Source organism: Musa acuminata, chromosome BXJ3-4, assembly GCF_036884655.1.
Source record: "Musa acuminata AAA Group cultivar baxijiao chromosome BXJ3-4, Cavendish_Baxijiao_AAA, whole genome shotgun sequence".
Taxonomy (NCBI): Eukaryota; Viridiplantae; Streptophyta; class Magnoliopsida; order Zingiberales; family Musaceae; genus Musa; species Musa acuminata.
Genome location: NC_088352.1, coordinates 2,640,170 through 2,656,609, shown reverse-complemented (window position 1 = coordinate 2,656,609; position 16,440 = coordinate 2,640,170). Strand labels below are relative to the sequence as shown.

The 16,440-nt window shown below is 44.3% G+C and overlaps 2 protein-coding genes, 1 long non-coding RNA gene and 1 other non-coding gene across 5 annotated transcripts; 3 read left to right on the top strand and 1 right to left on the bottom strand.

Moving 5' to 3' along the window:
• Nucleotides 1–4,260: 4,260 nt before the first annotated feature.
• Nucleotides 4,261–5,473, top strand: LOC103980488 (uncharacterized). The gene is made up of 2 exons (XR_010495535.1): nucleotides 4,261–5,031; nucleotides 5,117–5,473. It is a non-coding gene; the product is annotated as an uncharacterized LOC103980488 (long non-coding RNA).
• A 1,340-nt stretch (nucleotides 5,474–6,813) lies between these two features.
• Nucleotides 6,814–10,068, top strand: LOC135635001 (proline-rich receptor-like protein kinase PERK7). Its single transcript, XM_065145782.1, has 9 exons — nucleotides 6,814–6,980; nucleotides 7,262–7,897; nucleotides 7,974–8,510; nucleotides 8,606–8,692; nucleotides 8,778–8,848; nucleotides 8,942–9,018; nucleotides 9,098–9,242; nucleotides 9,314–9,475; nucleotides 9,551–10,068. The coding sequence occupies exons 2-9, from the start codon at nucleotides 7,327–7,329 to the stop codon at nucleotides 9,845–9,847; spliced, it is 1,947 nt and encodes a 648-aa protein (XP_065001854.1). The 5' UTR covers nucleotides 6,814–6,980; nucleotides 7,262–7,326; the 3' UTR covers nucleotides 9,848–10,068.
• A 277-nt stretch (nucleotides 10,069–10,345) lies between these two features.
• TRNAG-UCC (transfer RNA glycine (anticodon UCC)) lies at nucleotides 10,346–10,417 on the top strand. Its single transcript has one exon. It is a non-coding gene; the product is annotated as a tRNA-Gly (tRNA).
• A 113-nt stretch (nucleotides 10,418–10,530) lies between these two features.
• Nucleotides 10,531–12,209, bottom strand: LOC135635002 (glucan endo-1,3-beta-glucosidase 7-like). 2 transcript variants are annotated; one of them, XM_065145785.1, is made up of 3 exons: nucleotides 12,011–12,209; nucleotides 10,925–11,928; nucleotides 10,531–10,835 (listed from the first exon to the last, which is right to left on the bottom strand). In XM_065145785.1, exons 1-3 carry the CDS (start codon nucleotides 12,069–12,071, stop codon nucleotides 10,650–10,652), a joined length of 1,251 nt encoding a protein of 416 aa, XP_065001857.1. In that variant the 5' UTR covers nucleotides 12,072–12,209; the 3' UTR covers nucleotides 10,531–10,649. The 2 variants fall into 2 exon arrangements, with proteins under 2 accessions (XP_065001857.1, XP_065001855.1); XM_065145783.1 differs by having other exon boundaries at nucleotides 10,925–11,937; nucleotides 12,011–12,206.
• Nucleotides 12,210–16,440: the final 4,231 nt, after the last annotated feature.

The following is a 16,440-nucleotide window of genomic DNA, read 5'->3' as shown; positions in this document are numbered from 1 at the left end:
AACCTCTCCTCTGCATGCAAGTGGTATCTTGGGAGTTTGATGTTTACATCTCATAGGCATCTTGGATAATCTTGTGCACATGAGTTTGGATGACGTCAAGCTTACTAGGATGCTAATGATATCTTCTCATAATATTTTTGGCAAGAAAGAGAGCCCAATATTATAAGAACACTCATCCATCAATCCTCTTAATGAATGCTCGATCAAAGAGATTTTATCCTTGACCCATCATACTTTCACTTAAGGGGGGCAACAATGACGCCTTTCACACATCGATGCATCCACCTTATCGTAGACACTAATGAGATACTGGCATCTATGTAATGACTTAAGTCTCTTACCCCTAAGGACAGTCCCAAGCAATCTACTCATCCACTGAGATGTTCTAAAATCTCACTCAACAGATACTAATAGACATGATACAAATCGTCACTCCTCTTTTGTCCTAGTTGGTCTAACATGTGGTGCCACCAACTCAACTACAATCCACGACTCTATCGCCACTAGCACCCATCGAGATTCCCTAACGTGATATGTTGCGACATCCTAGGAGTGTATGAGGCTTATTGAATCATTGGCCAAGGGGGCTCTTCGATCGTGGATTTTAGCGAATTGCACTGCCTTGAGATTTCCATTTGAATCCAAGGCCCAATTAGCGGACTTGACAGAATTCTATGTAGATCCAACTATAGTAATTGAATCAATGTTTGGAGGAGATGCGATGACAACTCCAACAATCAAAAGGGGAAGAGTTAGTTGACCCCACCTTGGGTCGGTCACCATTCATCCAAAAAATCCAAGAGGAATTGATTCGAACGAGCTTCCATCTCATGCTTTGGAAACGTTTGATGGTTAGGTTGCTTTGTATACATTCTCAATCATGTTAAGAGGCTTAGCACGAGAATGATACACTTGCCTGGATGCGCTTTCCATTTGCTCTTTAGCCTATTTGGTAAGGGAGTTCAAATTTCACTTAATATCAATGACAACACTCCTTAGACTTTGTCGTTTGATTCACCAATGAGATCCAAGGCATAATAGATACTTATCCATCACTCATAATACAAACATTCATGATATGGTTTAGGCCTTCTCGTATCTTTTAGTTATTGATAGAAAGACTACCAACAATTATACCTAAGATATTTTAAAAAGCCAATCTATCTATGTTTATTGAGAAAATGGTTTTGAACAAGAGTGAGAAATTATACAAGAGGCTGAAATAGGAGCTGCCATAATCAACCCTAACACCAAGGTCACCATGACGAAGGAGAAATGAACAACTCGAGTTATTTCGCCCAAGGTTCGAGATGATCCCCCTAAATATAATTAGAACTAAAGTTTTTCAATAGATAAAACAGAAGGGGCTTTTATGTTATCCTTACTCAATGAATACCCTATTGATGAAAAGAGATGGATCTAAATACAACTGGTTCTACCGAGATTATGGCTACAACACTAAATATTATCGCGACTTGAAAGAGTAATTTGAAGAACTCATACGTCAAGGACACCTTAGGCGGATCGATCGAAAGCATCGAAAACCCTCACCCTGATTTCAGAGGTTGTTGGTGAGATAGATTGATGTTTTCATTAGTAGACCTACCTCGAACTAACATTGAAAAATGCCTAAGGACAAAAGGTAGAGTACCTCAACTCAAATCATGATAATGCCTTAGTAGTTTCTATGAGAATGATCAATACCTAAATAAAGAGAGTCATGATTAACACGGGTAATTATACTAATATCCTCTGCTTTGATACTTTATGAAAGCTTGGGCTATCAACTAATGACCTAACCTCAATAACTTCTTCATTGACAGCTTCATCTTGTCTCTGGAGACTATAAACCTGTGTGTCACATTCAAATACGAGCTTTGCTCTAAAACAATATTGAGTAAATTCGTGATGATAGATGTTTCCTCAACATATAATGCAATCAAAACCAATCCACACTAAACAGATTGAGGGTAGTGGTGTTGACTTATCGTATGATGATGAAGTTTTCGACGAGGGCTAGCATCGAAGAGTTAAGAAGCAATACAAAAGAGTTGTGCTAGTGCTACATAATATTTATAAACCTTATAGCTTGTTGCAACAATTGTTCCTTAGGAATCAAATTCGAGTCAAATTGCTATATAGCATGAGAAATCATATCTTAGAGGAATAAATGCATTAGAGAGGAATAAATGCAAACCTCGAGAACGTTAGAGATGAATCCATCTCAATTAATCCATCTCAATTAGTAAGATTCAACAGTTAACGAGTTGGCTAGCAATGCTGAATCATTTTTTTATCTCAATCCAACAATAGATGTCTAACTTTCTTATGGATATTAAAGAACCCAATGAGCTTTCTATATACCGAGGAGTGCTAGAATATATTTAAGAAGTTGAAGAGTCACCTCGCTAAGCTACTACATCTCACTTGCATTATCTCGGGTGAAATTCTAAGCCTCTACCACGTTGTCATTGACCTAACTATCAACTCGATGTTGATATAAGATAACTCAAGAGTTGAAAGACCCATCTATTATGTCAGTCACATTCTAAGTGGACCCAAGGAATGATAACCTCTATCAAGATGTTCAAATTTGTACTAGTTTTATCGATAAGGAAGCTCCACCCTTATTTTCAAGCACATATTATATAGGTGACCATCGATTAGTTATCGAGATAGGTTTCCTCTTGGTTCGATGTCTCGAGTTAGTTGGTGAGATGGTTAGTAGAGTTGGAAGAATTTGACATCTGATATATCTCGATAACTGTCATAAAGGCCTAAGTATTAGCGAACTTTATCTTAGAACTAACTCCTCTTTTGTTTGAGATTGACAAGCACACTCTATTTGCATTGACATTGTTCGTAGATGGCTCCACCACCTCGAATAAAGATAATATCGATCTTATCCTGAAATGCCTGGACAAACAAGTTTATGAGTAAGCTCTCTAGTTTGGATTTAAAATATCCAACAATAAAGCCGAATACGAGAAGAAGGCTTTGGTTTGCCCGAGAACTTCAACTTCAGGATTTATTCAGTTCTGATTCAAAATCTCCAATAACAAAACCTCTCCAATAACAAAGCATCTCAAGAGCTCGATATTTTTATTTCAAAGATACGTTGGCCAATCTCACGCATATACGTTTGGATCACATCGACCGAATAAGATGTCAATGATATTTTTTCTTAACATAAATAATCATTTAAATTTGGCTCAACTTTGAATCTCATACTTTTATTCTTTTTCATGATCATAACTAGCTGACCAATCTGATCAATCATTTTGTGTGATGTTCCACCGCAGAGGTAGAGCAAACAGTACTCAGCATTTGACCAGCCGTTGAGATCATATGACAATAGAGGCCAAGATTAGTGGCAGGTCAAGCAGCAACAATAAGAAGCAACAAATAAACTCATGGACTTCACACTTCGCTTCGTATAAGACTCTAATCAGATCAACACAACCTGTGATCAAAGATTTATTAAAACATATTCTTGTGTAAAAGATAAAGATAGTTAAATTGAGATGAAAATGCCATACTGATTTGACTCATAACTCAATAGTTTAAGCTGAACGCACGTGTGGATGCTATGCGGTCATGAATCCACATAAAAGGATGATGACCAGAGGCTGCAGTGGCGATGCAGCACTGCGTGTTCATTTGCTGTATGCACAATATACTGAAAAAGAATAATATACGTATAGACTGATGAATCATATTCATTTATTTTGTGCTCCTAAGCAGGCCACGTCTCGGTTACTCTGAGACCACGTGGCCAACGTCGTCTCCTCCCAAAATTCCAGAGACCGATAACACGTGTTTTGTACCACCTGTCTGGTGATTTAGTTGCTTCAGTAAACCTCCATTTCCCTGACCCAAAGTTGGATGAGCCGTATGCTTGCGTTGTGCATGTCCATCTCCAAGGAAACAAAGTTGACGTGATTTGACAATGTACGTATGTCTTTTTTATGCACAATGTACGTATGTCTTGTTTATGTTTTAATATTTTTTAGCTGATTCGTTTTGTAGGAATTGAAATTGAATCGTATGGTCCGATTTTGATTTGCTTCGAAACTATCAAATCACTCATTCGATTCGATTTTAGATCGATTCGGTTCTTTAGGTTCAACTTTCCACTTTGCTATAGCCCCACCCAGAGGAGTGTGAGCATATCCAGCAGGAGACACGGATGGGACTTGTGAGCAGCAACTCATGGAGATGAGCAGAAGAAAGCAACTACTCATGCCAACATGTAGAATGATAGCTCAAAATGATATTCTAAACCGGCTTATGTAGGAAATATTATTACAAAATGCTCAAATGTAGAATCATAGCCATCTGTCTTGTCCTCAATCATCTGAAAATTTTCCCAACTCTACTTTGAGAGAAGGAAATCTACTCGAGTTGGGAGTTGAGAAAGCGCATCTTCTCGGCATCACGAACACATGGCTGTGATATTGTTAAGTTGATTTGACTCCTGTAGTAAGCATGCCGTCCTCTCTGCGGTGGTGAGCGTCGTTAAAAAGGGGTGAATCTCCACCCCCTTGCCATCATGCTGTGGAAGGTTTGAGCACACGGTCTCTCTCCTACCACCACCTCTGGCCTTCAAGAACCATATGTCTTCTTGTTCTGGTTCCTTCACCTCAGGGATGTCGAGGTCCCGCCGTTGGAACGACTCCGGCGAGCTTGATGTCTTCGAGGCAGCACTATACTTTTCTGGCGAGGTTACTGATGTAGATCTTGGACTTCAAAGAGCCTGGAGAACTGAGAGGAGGGGTTCGGATACACCCACGGAAGCCACACTCTTCCATCAGCCCCGAAAGGTTGAGAGTCAATTCAAAGACAAGAAGCACAAGCAACCCTGCTCCCCTGGTGGCAAGTTGGCCAACCTTGTGAGCTCCTTCTTCCACCAAGCAGCTTCAAAGAAGAAATCAAAGGCTGTCTCCCCTTCGCAGTCATTTAAGGAGGAGTACGCGGAGAGGCTCGCAAGGAGGAGGAGAAACAGCATCAACCATCCACAGATCATGAGAGGTAGAGACTACTCCAACTCTATCTTTTCTTCTGACAGAAGAAGTGGGACTGGAGTCTCTTCCCCTTACCCTATTGTCCCTTTAAGCTCGGAGCGAGAGAATTGGTATGATAAGAGGGTGGCGGGTGCGTTTCTGTTGGCCGAGAGATCGAAGCTCATTACTGATGGGTTTGCCGGGAACACATGGGTTGAGAAGGGAAGCTGTCGCATGCTACATAACAGGGAGGCTCATCAGTGGGCTGAGGCGTTCATAGAAAAGGAAGACAAGTGTAGGAGAAGAGAGGAGGAGGAGGAAGAGGACGATGGGGGGAGTGATTCCAGCTCAGACCTGTTTGAGCTGAAGAGCTATGACTTGGTGTTTTGATAGCTCAAGCGGACTTCGTTTCACTTTGTTGTTGAAACCATTTTCTGTTCTATGGATTGTCTCTATGTTGGATTTCTTTACTTCATATCTTCCCAGCTGGTCCTGCAGAATGTGATCGATCACTAACTTCCCAAAGTTCGTGTCTTCTACAGGTGTTGTAGAACTACTGCATCATCTTCCCAAATGGGACAACCAAAAAGTCACAGTAAAGGACACAAGAAAAGTGAAATATATGAAAGCTTCCACAACTAAAATAAATCAACCCAAGTATTCCTCGACAGGCTTATGTTGAAAAATAGATCAAACCCAGCCTCTTCCAACACTGCAGCACCTGCGCTGCTAGTACAAGTTTATTCAACTCCAATTGTAGTGTTATTCCACAGAATACAAGTATTTTTAAGCCAGTACAAGTCGCAAGAAGCATCCATGGCGAACACCAAGAAAGAATGCTTCCAAGAGTCTCCTGACGGTCCATCTCCAAGCGAGCCCAACAGATTGCAGGGGGGACAAGTACCATGATACTGTACTATCATGAAAGGCTCCCTGTTTAACTGTCCAAGAGAGAGTGGGGGCAATGCGGTGCTAATGCCACACATTTCGCTATGCTTTGATTGCTGTCCCAAGGATGATGCATCGCAGAAATGGCACAAGAGGAAAAGGCCAATGGCTGACATGTACTGCAAGGTTTTCCTATCAAGATGTGTATGAATCTTGATTGCATATCTCCAGCTACAAGCCAGGGTGCAGGGGAACTCCAGGAACGAGCCATGTGGGAGCTCATGGTTGGTCCGAAGATTGCATGCTGATGTCATTCATTCACCACCTAACCTACACTGTATCCAATCTTTGGATAAGCAATGATGATAGACTCTTATCCTAACGATGCATGCATTCATCACAAGCATTTGTAGAGTATATATAAGAGCGGGAAAATAATCACGACTCGTTGTAGTCAACATGGTGAGAACGAGTTCCGGTCAATAATTGGGCTACGTGGACATCCTTCTGATTAAATTTATTATAAAAAAAATATTATTTCACGAAATTTAACATCACTTATATTTTACTAAAAAATTTCCTTTTGATTTCACCACTAAAAATTCACTCTACTTTGATCATTGTTTATTGTACTACTAAATTATTATGATTATAATTATTTATGATACAATTTTAAATTAAAATATTAATAGTCTATAAAACTTAAGTTGTTAGGGAAAGGTTGATAATATTTTGCCTGGAATGCGGCCTTCCACGTACCGTTATTGAAGTAGTTTGCATCGGGCGGTCGCGCGGGAAAGACCCAACGGCCGTCCAGGAATCGGAGGAAGCGGGCAACCGCCATGTTGTAATTATTTTTCCTTATTTTTCCTTCTTTTTTTTTTTGCTGTTAATTTCCTCCGTAGAACAGCAAGGATGGAGGATCAGAAATAGGAAGGCCGAGACAAAAGAAATCTAGGGTTGAGTTGGAGCGGGTGGTGGTTGGCGAAGGATGAAGACGAAGCGTCTCGTCACATCTCCGCCCTCTTCCTTCCTTCCCTGAGGAGAACCCTTTCCTTCTCCCGGCAGCTCAAGCCAACTAAAGAAAAAGTACCCCTTTTCTCTTCCTCCTCGACAAGTCGATCCTTTTTTCTTTTGGCACCGGAAATCCGATCTCCGTATGCGAATTATTTCTTGTTTTGCGTTCTTAATCCGGTCTTTGTCGGTTCTTTAATCATGTAGAACTTCGTGTTGGATTTGCTTTTGGTTGATATGAATGTGATTCTTGAGCTCTTTGCCACCTGATTGCGAGGAAGAAGACGAAGAATTGTTTGGTTAATATGCATGCTTTTGATGGCTTTGACGTCCTCATTGCGTTCTGCCATCCGCAGGTTGGCGTAGACGGGCAGCCGCGAGGTGGGTGGAGTGCTCTGCGCTCGAACTCCATCCTCGCAGAATGGATTCCTCCCCTGTGACCGCTCCGCCACTCGACGACTCTTCTGTGCCATCTCCTCCCACGCCTGCCGCGCCTCCACCATCCGATTCCTTGTCCTCATCGCCTACTTCCGACTCATCGACGTCGCCGTCGTCACAGCCACCTTCCACATCCGAGTCGGATACTTCGACAACCAAAAACTCTCCACCTCCTCCGTCGTCCACCTCTTCCCAGTCTCTTCCTTCATCCCCACCGCCATCGTCGCATAAATCCTCCTCCTCCTCCTCTTCATCTCCATCACTGCCATCTGAGTCAAGCTCGCCAACAACCCCGTCCTCGTCGGACGCATCGTCATCGCCAGCCTCAAGAAGCCCCTCCAAGTCGCTTCCTTCGCAGACATCGCCACCGAGCAAGGATTCAAGCACACATCGGACGAATGACTCTGACGCGAATCTGCCCCTCATTCTGGGGATCACCGTAGGTCTTGGGATATTCATCATGTTGATGATCGTGTCTTTTGTGCTGTGCACTAAGAAGAAGAAGAAGAACCCCAACCATGTCATGCACTATTATGATGCTCCAGGGCCCAATGGTAATGTCGACAAGCTCCCGAATAGAATCCGTTGCCTCAGGTATCCTTGAATCGATTTTGATGTGTTGTGTTGCAGGTGGCTTCTACAATGGCGGATCGCTTCCAAGATGGCAAAATGGAGCCCAAGGGATGGACTACGCTGGCAAGATGCCCCCACCTCCCGGAGCAGCAATGTCACCCGGAGGTGGTTGGCATCAGTCGCCACATCCACCCATGATGGCCAGCGGCGACATGAGCTCACTCTACTCTGGCTTCCATGGGCCTCCATTGCCGCCCCCTTCGCCTAATGTGGCCTTGGGCTTCAACCAGAGCACCTTCACCTACGACGAGATCGCAGCGGTGACAAATGGATTCTCTCGCGACAACCTCCTGGGGCAAGGCGGGTTCGGCTACGTGTACAAGGGTGTGCTCCCAAACGGGAAGGAGATTGCAGTGAAGCAGCTCAAGTCCGGCAGTGGGCAAGGGGAGAGGGAGTTCCAAGCAGAGGTTGAGATCATCAGCAGAGTCCACCATCGCCATCTGGTCTCGCTCGTCGGATACTGCATCGCAGGAGCGCAGCGGATGCTGGTCTACGAGTTCGTGCCCAACCAGACTCTGGAGTACCACCTGCATGGTAGCTGATAATGGAAGAACACTCAAGAATCATGTCAACTGTATACTTTTTGTAAATTTAGATTCGATCTGATGAATTGCTGTCTTCAATTCCAGGAAAGGATCTTCCAACAATGGATTGGCCTACGAGACTCAAGATCGCTATAGGATCAGCGAAAGGCCTCGCTTACTTGCACGAAGACTGTGAGTGCATTATCTTCTTCTCGTGTCCTCTTTCCCCTCTACTTGCAAGAAGTTTCCCAAATTTCTGTGTGTGATCTTCGTGCAGGCCATCCTCGAATCATCCATCGCGATATCAAAGCTGCCAACATTCTCCTGGATAACAAATTCGAAGCCATGGTAACTCGAACCAACCTGTTCTCGTAGGTTGGTGTTCTCTTTCCTTCATAAATTGGAACAGAGTTTGATTTCCTAGTTTCGTCGAATCTCCAGGTTGCAGACTTCGGATTGGCCAAATTGTCTTCAGATACCAACACTCATGTCTCAACTCGAGTCATGGGAACGTTCGGGTATGAGAACACCAACTCTTCTCCTCTGTTTCTCGAGTAGCTATCACAACAGCATGGTGATGCTCTTTGAACCATGTAGATACTTGGCACCTGAGTACGCATCGAGTGGGAAGCTGACGGAGAAGTCCGACGTCTTCTCCTTCGGCGTGATGCTTCTGGAGCTGATAACGGGACGAAGGCCCATTGACCTTACGGGAGATATGGAGGACAGCTTGGTCGAATGGGTCAGTCTCCGCCCCTTGTTTGAGACACTGCTCTCTGCTGTAATTGGTAATCTTCAACTCTGTTCGAGCAGGCGAGGCCTCTTCTGGCCCGCGCACTGGCCGACCAAAACTTCGACGAGCTCGTAGACCCGCGCTTGGAGAACAACTACGACGTCGGGGAGATGTTGCGAATGGCCGCGAGTGCTGCTGCCAGCGTTAGGCACTCCGCAAGGCGGCGCCCGAAGATGAGCCAGGTAAGGCGCATCGACACAGCCATGAAATCCTTCATTCGTGATGGATGATGATCATGATGATTGCAATGGGAGCAGATTGTTCGAGGGTTGGAGGGCGATGTATCACTGGAGGACTTGAACGAGGGGGTGAAGCCTGGGCAGAGCACGATCTTCAACTCCAGCTCCGACTACGACTCCGCCTCCTACTCCTCCGACATGCGGCGGTTCAGGAAGCTCGCGCTGGAGAGCAATGACTACAGCAACGAATACAGTGGAGCGGCGAGCGACTACGGGCTAAACCCATCCGAGTCGGGCAGCTCCGGCGAGATCAGCTCCGCCAGGGGCCAGAGAAAGAAATCTCAACCTACTCTCGGAACAACGTGGGAGGATTAACACATGGAATCAGCGAGCATGAGTTGGTTGAAATCATTGGGTTGATGTGTCAATGAGAACGATTTATCTACTAATTCATCAACAATGGATTCGGATGTGTGATCTGATCCTGTTGCCAGCGGCTTGATCACACTCACAGTCATGTCTGAGGTTAGGAAAAGGGCGAAGAATTTTCATTTTCTCACCTCCGTTCACCTCAAGATCATTTTCTTTTGCTCGAACATGTGACTTTGTTCTTCCTTTTTTCTCTCTTTTTCCATCAAAAACATAATTATATCATCTCCAAAAAAAATCATGCTTAAATTGACTTAGCAAGTACGTGGATTAGCTTATGACATAATTAATTCATCGATAAAGCTTGTCCAAAACCATATGATTTCCGATTGGATGCGACATGGATAATCTCCGTAAGTTTCCAAGTGAACGTTCGGTACACCAAACTCCTATTGAATTGTTTATTGTTATATATAATAATACAAGTTAGTTAATAATGCAAGCGCGTTTGTAGTCCAACGGTTAGGATAATTGCCTTCCAAGCAATAGACCCGGGTTCGACTCCCGGCAAACGCAGTTAATTTAAGTTCATTTTAACTTTGCAGTTTATTACTAATGGATCATTTGGTTTTGTTTACTATGACCAATACATAATTATCTAATAGTGCATGTTTCTGTGGCTGCATAAATTCACACGGCGAAACGGTAAACTGAACCCGTTGCAGAAATGACATCAGCCATCGGAACATTGGAACGTTTGTGCTCGCTGAAACCACTACATTTGGAACAACCCGTCTCCGAATTCGCGCTACGTTAGCAGCAGCATCACCGCAACGTACTGGAAGAGCAGACCCACCACCGCAGGGGATCCGACGGCGTTTGGAAGGTAGCACCGCTCCCCGGACTGCATCGGACGGCCCTCAACTCTCGCCTGCACGGTGACCACCGGCACGCACGTCTCGGCCGACTGCGTCCACCCCGGCGACGCGCTCGCCTGCGAAGGAGCACTAATACATCAACCCGCGGACGCCTAGAAATCTCAAGTTAGAGAGAGTTCTTCGAAGTTGGTCTTCCATCTGTTACCGTGTTGGAGATCGACGAGCTGGGCTTTGCGAGGCCGGCGTCGTAGTTCATGGTCTGGTCGGCGCGGTAGAGGCCGAAGGAGCGCTCGGAGGTGGGGCCGGACTTGAGGTCCTCGTCGTAGAGCGCGAAGATGTACGTCTCCACCGAGCGCCCGGGCATGAGCGGCGTCCCCGCCAGTGACCGGAGGTGGGCCACCAGGTTCCCGTTGAAGGCCATGGCGTTCTCCACCGTCGTCCCCACCTCGTCAGGGTCCCCTCGGTAGGGCCACCCCGTCTCCGCCACCACGATTTCAACCTCCGGGAACCCCAGACCGTCCAGCGCCGACCGCACGGCGTCCACCTGCGCGTCGAACATGTTGGTGTACGTGAGCTTCGACCCCGCGTCCAGGCGACCGGGGTTGGGCTGGAAGAGGCAGAACGCTAGCGTCTCCGGCCGCGGGTCGCTGCGGTACGCGAAGAAGGGATAGGGGTTGATCATGAAGGGCGACCCGGCATCGCGCAGGAAGCCCAGGACCCCGGTGAGGGAGGCGGCAAGGTCGGGGTGGAAGGCGCCGGAGGAAGGGGGGTCGGACTGGGCGAGCACGGCCATGGAGTGGACGGTGGAGACTTTGACGGTAGCTGCAGCGGCGGAAGCGGAGAGGGCGGTGCGGAGGTTCTGCATGGCGGGGAGGAGACCCGACGCGAGGGAGGGGTCGCCGGAGTTGATGGCCTCGTTGCCGACAGACACGACGGAGATAGAGGAGCTAGGGACGTAGGGGAGAACATTGACGGCAGCCCAGTTGGCGGCCGCGGACGGATCGGAGGCGAGGGAAGGGATGTCAGAGTTGGACACGCCGAGGACTAAGGAGATATCGGTGCCGGCGAGGGATTGTATGATGGCGGCATCGGCGCCGTAGAGGCGGAGCTTGGAGATGGTGGTAGACTGCAGGAGCTGCGCAGTGGCCGACGCCGGCGGGAGGTTGTCCGCCACCTGCCCGTAGTTGATTCCAATCATGGACTGCGACTCTGTCAAGACTGTAGTGTCAAGTCAAAAGTGGACTCCATTGATCAACAACAACTTTCGAGACATTAACCAAACTATAATTACTTGCAGAGGAGAAGACATGAAAGAGTGCAACGAGGAGGAGGAGGAGTTTCCTCGTCTCCATCACCCCAGTGAAGGAGCAGAAGGTATATCTCAGATCTCTCCGCAACCTCCACTGTTGCGTTGCAATGACACTTTTCGCCGAGGTTTATGTACGTATCAGCAGGTAGCGTGTGCGTCCAGAACACATTACCGGAAGCTGGTGGCTCACAGAGAGGCGAGAACAAGAGGCAGCCGTGTCAGCCGGGGCGTGCCGGGCCACACTTGCCGCTTCCAATGCTCTCTTTACACATGTCGCAGAAAATAGTATATGTTGCTGCGTTGCAATCAGACATTACGTGTCGGCAAAGTTCGTCCATTCTGAAACAAGAATTATTAGGCATATAAAACTGAGTCTCCTCATTTTGCAGAGTTCCTCCCAATTTATAGAATATAAAATGTTGAGGGTAAATTACCTAAAAAATTATTTTTTTTTTCTCGTTGAGCATTCTATTTTTTGCTTTATTTTTTTCAACTTATTTTTAAAAAAAATTAGATTATCTTGACCTCTATTTCATCGTGATGCTTATGCTTCTACCCCTAGTTCGTCGTTGCTATGATGCCCTCGTCCTTGAGCATGTCCTCATCTATCACCTTCGTCCTCGTTCGTCATTATAGATGCGCTAACTACTAAGGCCTCATTGCAAGATCCTCGCCCTTCATCTTTGTCATGATCTGCTACCGTTATTTTTCTCTTTTACCTTCGTCTCGGAAGTCTCGTATAGTATCATCTTTAAAGAGAGCATCTTTTATTTAAAATAAAAATAAAAGATGCTCTATGTTTGGGAATAAAATAAAAAAGGAAATATTCTTCGAGAAAAAAAAAGAAAAAGAACGTGAGGTTTTTTTGAAACTTTATCCAAATATTAATGCAGTTGACATTCGAAGAGATATGTATATACTGCAGCAGCAGAGGCATATTTGGACATTAAAGCTCGAAGAGAGCTTTAAAGCAGAGGCTGCCGTGACCTCCCAAGTGAACCAAGGCATGGTTCGTGGAAGGTACGGCACACATCACTTTCCATCCCCTCATCAAGAGAGAAAGAGATGATACAATAATGGAGGAAGGAGCTTTAATTGCAGCGGCAAATTATTCATGTATTGAAAGATTAGATGATTGACCGAACAAGAACCACATGTAAGGAGTAGTTGATCGACGTGTGGCTCTACTCACCATTTTGAATCTTAAGGACCATCGAGTTCCTCCTGCAAGCAGTTCACCAACAACTGGGGAGCGATCTATGGAGGCAAAAGAGAAAGCCAGTCAGTGTTCGATTAATTAAGCCCGAGAAATTGATGTTTAAAACACTAGAAATCGATGATTCAAGGCAATGTTTGATCAACGTGACACAGTTGCCCTCTCGTTTTCACCATCTGCTTCATCAATTAGGGTGCTCGATGAGAACACTCCAACAAAGTCTAATCTCGCCTTGGATAGATTGAAGTAGCGGAGTAGCTGCTGCAGCTGAAGAGGAGTTATCACGACACCTCAGGAAAGGAAAGACCACGGTGCATGACAGGAACAACACGACGGAACACAAGCTCAGGCTGCACAAACCAGTGGGAACTTAAGAAGAAGTAGAAGAGGAAGAGCAACGTCCAAAAGCTCTTAACTTTGATACCGATGCTGATGGGCACAGGGGATAGATATCTTAGTCGACAAGAATTCTATTGATTCTTTCTTCGTTGAAACTAAATACATTCTTTCTTTGGAAGTTTCATTTCCATTCAAATATTTGGGAGCTATGATTGCTCCTAAGAGACTACCATCATTTGCATTTGATTCAACAATTTAAAATATGATAAATAAACGAGGTAATTTGGGAAGAGTAAAATATTAAATCAGTTCTCCACTCTTCCCTTCTCATTGGATGCCTAAACATAGTTTAAAAGGCAATGAAAGATTTTTTTTTTTTTTTTGGGGGAGCAAAAAGAACATAAAATCAAAGGCATGCCTTTGATTTCTTGGAATACAATTGCTGAATGTAGAGACGAGGGTGGCTTGGGCATTCATAATCTTGAGAAAAAAAATTAGATTACTCTTCAAGCAAAAGAGAATGTACTGATGATATTAATCATATTTTTTTATTTATAATATTACTGATACAACATATTTTGACTCTAGATGAATCACCAGCAAACATCATCAAACGATAGCCACGAACGCAACGCCACACGCTGCCAGAACCACGGGGTGCATGTCACGTCAAGTTTGGTACTAATACACTATGCGACTTGACCACCCCAAGAGCTCGGGGTAGTGCCATCTGACACCGCTCAAGCACCCCCGAGGATGTCACCTCGTCATGAGTTGTTCCGCCCCCATAGAGTCAGCGACCATGCCAAATCGAGGGGCAACCAACTCTTACACGCGGGTATAAATACCCCCGTCCGATCCCGAGGAATCAGGGGGGTGGGGGGTGGGGAGAAAAGATAAGAAATTTCGAACTAAACTGACTTACTCGTATGAGGGGCCAAAGTCAGGAGATACCCGACGAAGGCCGTTTTGTAGGAAAGTGATCGCCGTCGAGCCGCGAGCGTCTTCACCACGAAGTCGTCATCCAGCATGCGGAGGAGAGTGGATCAACGGATTGGGTCCCAACTAGTGCCAGCATGTACCTCCCATCTCAAGGGCACACCAACGAAGGAAGATTGCCAACTATCCTGGGAACGAAAGGACACATCTCACCATAAACGACACTCAAGTCGATTGGTCTTGGAGTGTTAACCCCCAATCACTTGCGAGGACTCAGTCGACCCTTCCGGCTCAACCCTCGCCCGAAGCACTCGAGAAGCGCAGCCACATCATCATCTAACTCATTCCACTAAAAGTTTCCGATGTCGACCTACGGACTAAACCGTGTTGACTCATCTCGCCATGAACGACACTCAAGTCATTTATTGTGTTAACCCCCAATAGGCCAACACATCTCGCCACTCAAATTACTCATCTCGATATAGGCCAGCACATCTCGCCATAAATGACACTCAAGTCGACTGGTCTTGGAGTGTTAACCCATAGTCGCTCGCGAGGACTCAATCGATCCTTCCAGCTCAACCCTCGCCCGAAGCGCTCGAGAAGCACAACCACATCATCATCCAACTCATTCCACTAGAAATTTCTGATGTCGGCCTACGGACCAAACCGTGCTGACTCATCAACCACGGTATTTTTGTTCACTAACGATTACTAAAGGCATATGGTGTTTTATCACTGTTAAACTGAACATAAGGTTCTCTTGTTTTAAGGATTGGATTAATGGATCTCGGCACAAGGAAGGGCACGACTTAAACCGACCTGCTCTGGAAATTGGTTGATTTGGTTGCAGGTCAACTTTGGAAGTGGATGCCAAACTCAACCAAGCATTCATTAGTGATAAAAGGATTATTTTTGGGAAGGAGAGAAGGAGTATCCAATTTGGAAACTGAGAGTGATGACATGATGAATCTAGTTAAGATTTTGAAGAAAGAACAAGTATGATCTCTTTGGGCATTACAAAATCGCATTAGCAATATCAAAGACCTCATATCCAACTTTCAACATATAGACTCATAGCTCATTCCTTGTTATCTATGTAAATGTTGTGGACACGAATCAGATTCGGAGATCACATTGGCCTTCCTTTTTTATTTATCTTTTATTATAGGCGGCTCTCGAGTGCACGAATTTTGTAATCTTGATTTGATGTAAATTTGATGTTTCTTGAAAAGAAATATTATTCTATCGATTCAAGGTGCATAATCTTAAGACATTCTATTCTATTTATGCTTACATATCGCATGCAACGAAAGAGATCTTTAGAAATTAAATATAGAACAAATTACTATTATAGATGCTTAAAATAATTATTAGGATTTGTGTAAGTATTTTGGGATTTCATCTCAAAAAAGGATAAGGACTCATAATACAAAGAGTTAATATAAATGGTATACATAGAATATGTCGTCTAAGATTTCTAAAAAATATGAGAAAGAATATATAAATTCTTCGGGATTTATATGAGAGTGTATATAAGGGAATTATACTTGAGTATAAATAACTAAAATATCTTATAATTGATCTCACGTGATAGAGAATTTATATTTTTTCATAGATATAAGTGAGAAATACTAAAATACGTCTAATATATTCTTGATTATTGATCCCTATAATCTTTTTTAATGCTAAAAGCCTTCTCTCTTTTTTGGAGTGCACAAAATATTCTTCAGATCTCTCTTCACTAAAACTTAGAAATACATATGATATATAAAGAAGAACCAAACTCTTTTTTTTTTTTTGACTCTTTCTAATTAATTTTTTTTTAATTTTGTGTTGGCTGTGTGGTATATTTTTAATTGTTAATCTTTATATATATTTTTTTTAATTTCAATATTTTCTCTCCATTTCAGCAAGA

What these genes read in the sequence shown, in the direction of transcription:
- LOC135635002 (XM_065145783.1), bottom strand. Translation starts at nt 12,071, where the DNA reads ATGGAGACGAGGAAACTCCTCCTCCTCCTCGTTGCACTCTTTCATGTC. An exon ending in TCATGTCTTCTCCTCTGCAA is followed by an intron (nt 11,938 to 12,010) that starts GTAATTATAGTT and finishes TTGACACTACAG; the next exon opens with TCTTGACAGAGTCGCAGTCC. An exon ending in GCTCGTCGATCTCCAACACG is followed by an intron (nt 10,836 to 10,924) that starts GTAACAGATGGA and finishes GCTCCTTCGCAG; the next exon opens with GCGAGCGCGTCGCCGGGGTG.
- LOC135635001 (XM_065145782.1), top strand. Translation starts at nt 7,327, where the DNA reads ATGGATTCCTCCCCTGTGACCGCTCCGCCACTCGACGACTCTTCTGTG. An exon ending in CGCTTACTTGCACGAAGACT is followed by an intron (nt 8,693 to 8,777) that starts GTGAGTGCATTA and finishes ATCTTCGTGCAG; the next exon opens with GCCATCCTCGAATCATCCAT. An exon ending in AGGACAGCTTGGTCGAATGG is followed by an intron (nt 9,243 to 9,313) that starts GTCAGTCTCCGC and finishes CTGTTCGAGCAG; the next exon opens with GCGAGGCCTCTTCTGGCCCG.